The sequence below is a fragment of the Botrytis porri genome (genome assembly GCF_014898465.1).
Source record: "Botrytis porri strain MUCL 3234 chromosome Unknown BPOR_004, whole genome shotgun sequence".
Lineage (NCBI taxonomy): Eukaryota > Fungi > Ascomycota > Leotiomycetes > Helotiales > Sclerotiniaceae > Botrytis > Botrytis porri.
In genome coordinates, this window is record NW_024066078.1 from 1,274,668 (window position 1) to 1,276,378 (window position 1,711).

At 43.4% G+C, this 1,711-nt stretch overlaps 1 protein-coding gene across 1 annotated transcript; it reads left to right on the forward strand.

Annotated features, from left to right (window-relative positions):
* Positions 1 to 240: 240 nt before the first annotated feature.
* On the forward strand, positions 241 to 1,499 carry EAF01_003337 (uncharacterized protein; the record flags this gene model as incomplete). Its single annotated transcript, XM_038911591.1, has 3 exons — positions 241 to 357; positions 497 to 736; positions 1,158 to 1,499. The coding sequence occupies 3 exons, from the start codon at positions 241 to 243 to the stop codon at positions 1,497 to 1,499; spliced, it is 699 nt and encodes a 232-aa protein (XP_038772826.1).
* Between the last annotated feature and the right edge of the window lie 212 nt (positions 1,500 to 1,711).

Sequence of the window (1,711 nt, forward strand, 5' to 3'; positions counted from 1 at the left end):
AGAATGGCCGAGAATAGATTCAATAGAAAGATCACGTCTTTAAAGCGGCTGTAGCCATTTATAGATAACGATCATCAATTCATGTGTCCTGCTTTCTCTCTGATAACCATCATCGTTCGTTCTAGCACAATATTGAGAATGGGGACATTCATGTAAATACTGCTGTAAAATTCTCAACGCACATCTATCCACCATCGACCTTTGCTATTTCTTCGTTTGATCTCAGTTCGATTTCTAACAATGGCCTTCACCATATCTCGGCTTACAGAAGATGATATACCTGGAGCTGTGAATACTATTCAGGAAGCATTTAAGGAAGACCCTTACAACCTGTGGATTTACAATGATCGATCAAAGGTAGAGTTTTTCCTCGCGTTTTCAAGTGTCGTAGCAAGTATTGGTTCCGATTCGCCTGTAGCTGAAATTATCACGAAGGCGTGTTTCGCGATACCTGATACTATCTCGTTTGCTCGTCACTGACACGAATTCTCGACAGCTGAACCTAGTCAGAAACTCGGTATCTCTTGGCATTCGTTGTCGATGGGGAATTCGAAACGGCCTATTTTATGTTGCTAAAGACTCCCAAAGTCATCGAGTTTTAGGCGTTGCAATGTGGTTACCACCCAAATCTGCTGGATCGCCGGAGACGTGGGCAGAATGGATTGACAGTTGGACTATGTGGGCTCAGCAAGTTGGTATGAATCTTTGGTACGGCCGAGGTGGCCTAAATGTGAAGGTAAGCAAGCTATAACAAATCGCATATTCTGTCGCGTTTTCTTTCGCAGGTGCCTCAAAGTCTTGAGTGCTATTTGTCTTCCTGTGTTGTCGCTATCTCCGTTTCTTTTGTCGGTGTGAATTTCAAGCTATCTAATGGAATTTTGTTTGACGGATTCTTTTGTTCCGAAGATGAGACTCTAGACAAACGTTGCCAAGTCCTACAAGCAGCGAAGCTAAAGTCACATAAGCAATGGTTGAGCCAGCCCTACTCCTGACTCTTTTGAATGTTTCCCCTCATTTTCAGCGAAGTACTCTATCTTTGTCACATACCCTTTTGGCAGATTAATGAGACGATCCAATGCTATCATTAGATGGAAGTCGACATCTCGAAGGTTGAGAATTAGTAGTCCTGAAAAGATACTGACGTAGATTCGCCACAGCGTTATTACATCTGGAAGGACAGGCAAGCAGAAGCCCAATCAAATATCTGGACCGATCCCCGAGGATACTACTTTCTAAATATCATGGTGGTTCATCCTGACGCTCAAGGAAGAGGAATCGGAAAGGCGCTAGCCAAGGAAATAACTAGCATTGCTGACGCAGAAGGAAAGAGATGCTATCTTGAATCTAGTCGGGATGTTCCTAACATGAAGATATACGAAACCTTCGGATTCCATTTTGAGAAGCAGATGGTTTGCGACGACGAAGGTAATACTTGCAATATCTATTGTATGGTCAGAGAACCACAAACAGACTCAAAAGGGTCCAAAAAGGATGTATGAGAATGTGCCTCTATATGTGCAAATGCTGGATGCTCCTTCTTCGTTGAATCGTTGAATCATGACGATGTGATTCACATTCGGAGAAGATGACCGTTCTCGCCTCACAAGTACGGATTAGATGAGCCTCTCTGCGTTAATGAATTGGAGAACTCCAGTTTCCCAAGACTCGGCATGGCATGGTTTGTCCAATCATCATTGTCACTTTCGGTGGT